We start from the raw sequence: 1,676 nt of genomic DNA, 5'->3' as shown, positions 1-1,676 counted from the left end.
TGACATGACGCTCACAGCGAAAACCCTCATTGGTCTTTATCAGTTTCAACCTGGTCCAAACCTGATTGTGACTAATGTTTAAAGAGGCGGTTAGTGATTAACCGGGCAGGATCGGGATCGCTGCAGCAGCTGCAGGCAGCCCCACAGACAGGCACAGACCCAGCTCCGCTCTGACCGCCTCACCATGCACTCTGTCCGCGTCTGGAGACGCGCGTCCAGCAGCCTGTGCAGGGCGCAGCGCTTGGCAGCGCGGAGACGAAGCGTGAGCCACACGGCCGCTGCCAGGCCGGACCTCAGCGGCATTTATCCGCCTATTGCCACTCCGTTCACCGCCAAGCAGGACGTGGACTACCAGAAGTTGGAGGAAAACCTGCGGAAATATGCCGCGATACCTTTTAAAGGTCTGGCTTCGCTCTCACACAGCACAGGTTAAACAGAACTGTGACAGAACTGGCATTGCTTAAATAATGGTCCTTCAAATGTTAAGTAGGCCACAGGTGGTTCTGTAAACGGGTCTTAGACTGACACAGAACAGTGTGCATTAAATAAGTACCTAGCACTGCATGAGCTTATTAAGCTTTTTAAAGAAGATCCTCTGCTTTTCTACCAGCTTTACAATATTTGCTCAGAGTCAAAATAAAGTTCAATGAAGAAGAAAAACGCAAAAGCTCCTCGAAGCCTGCTGGTGATTAGTCGCCCCCTATTGTTAATGTGGTGGTACTACACGTTTTACAGTGCAGTTCTAGCTTCGGGTTTTGCTTGTTCATATTCTTAACCACGTTTTCTCAATTTCTGACTCTTCTTTTCTGATTCTTACTCATGTATTTTTATTAGATTTTATATTTATCAGCATGTGCAATAAGAAAAACACAGAAGAACCAACACACCAAACCCCAGATTTTGAAAAAAAGAACCAAACAAAAGAAGTGTAAATGGGCTGCTCTTAAAATAAATAGCAGTGTGATATACAGGTTTTCCAACAGTTACAAAAAAAACAACAATCCACTTTTCCAAAAAGAGCAAAGAAAGCCTTATAACCACAAACTACAATTTTAGGTGATAAACCAACACAAAGTAGGACATGATTGTGAAATTGAACAAAAAAAGATGTGTAATCCTCCAAATCATAAATAAAAAATCTCAAACTCAGGGCACATATTTGTAATCAGCAAGTCCTTGGGGGATTGTCTCTATCATCTTTGCACATTCAGAGACTTCACACACCTCTTTGTAAAAGTGCTGAAGTCCAGTCAGACTGAACGGAGAGCGTCTGAAAACATCAATTTTCCAATGTTGCTGCAGGCTCTCAACTGGCTAGGTCATTTGGCTGGGCCATTCAAACACAGAATGCTTCAATTTCAACGAGCGGTCTTCAGCACAAGTGCTGGAGAAGCCCTATTTTATGACTTATAGTTGCGTCACTGTTCCAACACACATCAATTAAATGGCCAAATTACCTCCTCAGCATGTCATCAAGTACTGCAGAGGTCCAGTAATTAGCCACTCATTTTATTCAGGTATGCTGGATCAACAGTGCATCTAAAAGTTTCAGGACAAAGGCTCAGGGCTGAAGTTGGAAACCCCTGATCTGAACAATGAATATAGCTGTGGCTGTATGTTTAGGGTTGGCCTGCTGGAAAGTGAACCTGTGCCCTGATCTCTAGTCTTCCCCAGCC

At 44.2% G+C, this 1,676-nt stretch overlaps 1 protein-coding gene across 1 annotated transcript in view; it reads left to right on the top strand.

Moving 5' to 3' along the window:
* Positions 1-1,676, top strand: part of hoga1 (4-hydroxy-2-oxoglutarate aldolase 1) — a 26,479-nt gene continuing 24,803 nt past the window's right edge. The window contains exon 1 of the mRNA XM_036136743.1: positions 1-401. Within this exon, the coding sequence (XP_035992636.1) occupies positions 185-401 (217 nt within the window). The 5' untranslated portion in view covers positions 1-184. The remainder of the gene's footprint in view (positions 402-1,676) is intronic.

Source organism: Fundulus heteroclitus, chromosome 5, assembly GCF_011125445.2.
Source record: "Fundulus heteroclitus isolate FHET01 chromosome 5, MU-UCD_Fhet_4.1, whole genome shotgun sequence".
In the NCBI taxonomy this organism is placed as follows: Eukaryota; Metazoa; Chordata; class Actinopteri; order Cyprinodontiformes; family Fundulidae; genus Fundulus; species Fundulus heteroclitus.
This window is presented reverse-complemented; position numbering and strand designations above follow the sequence as displayed.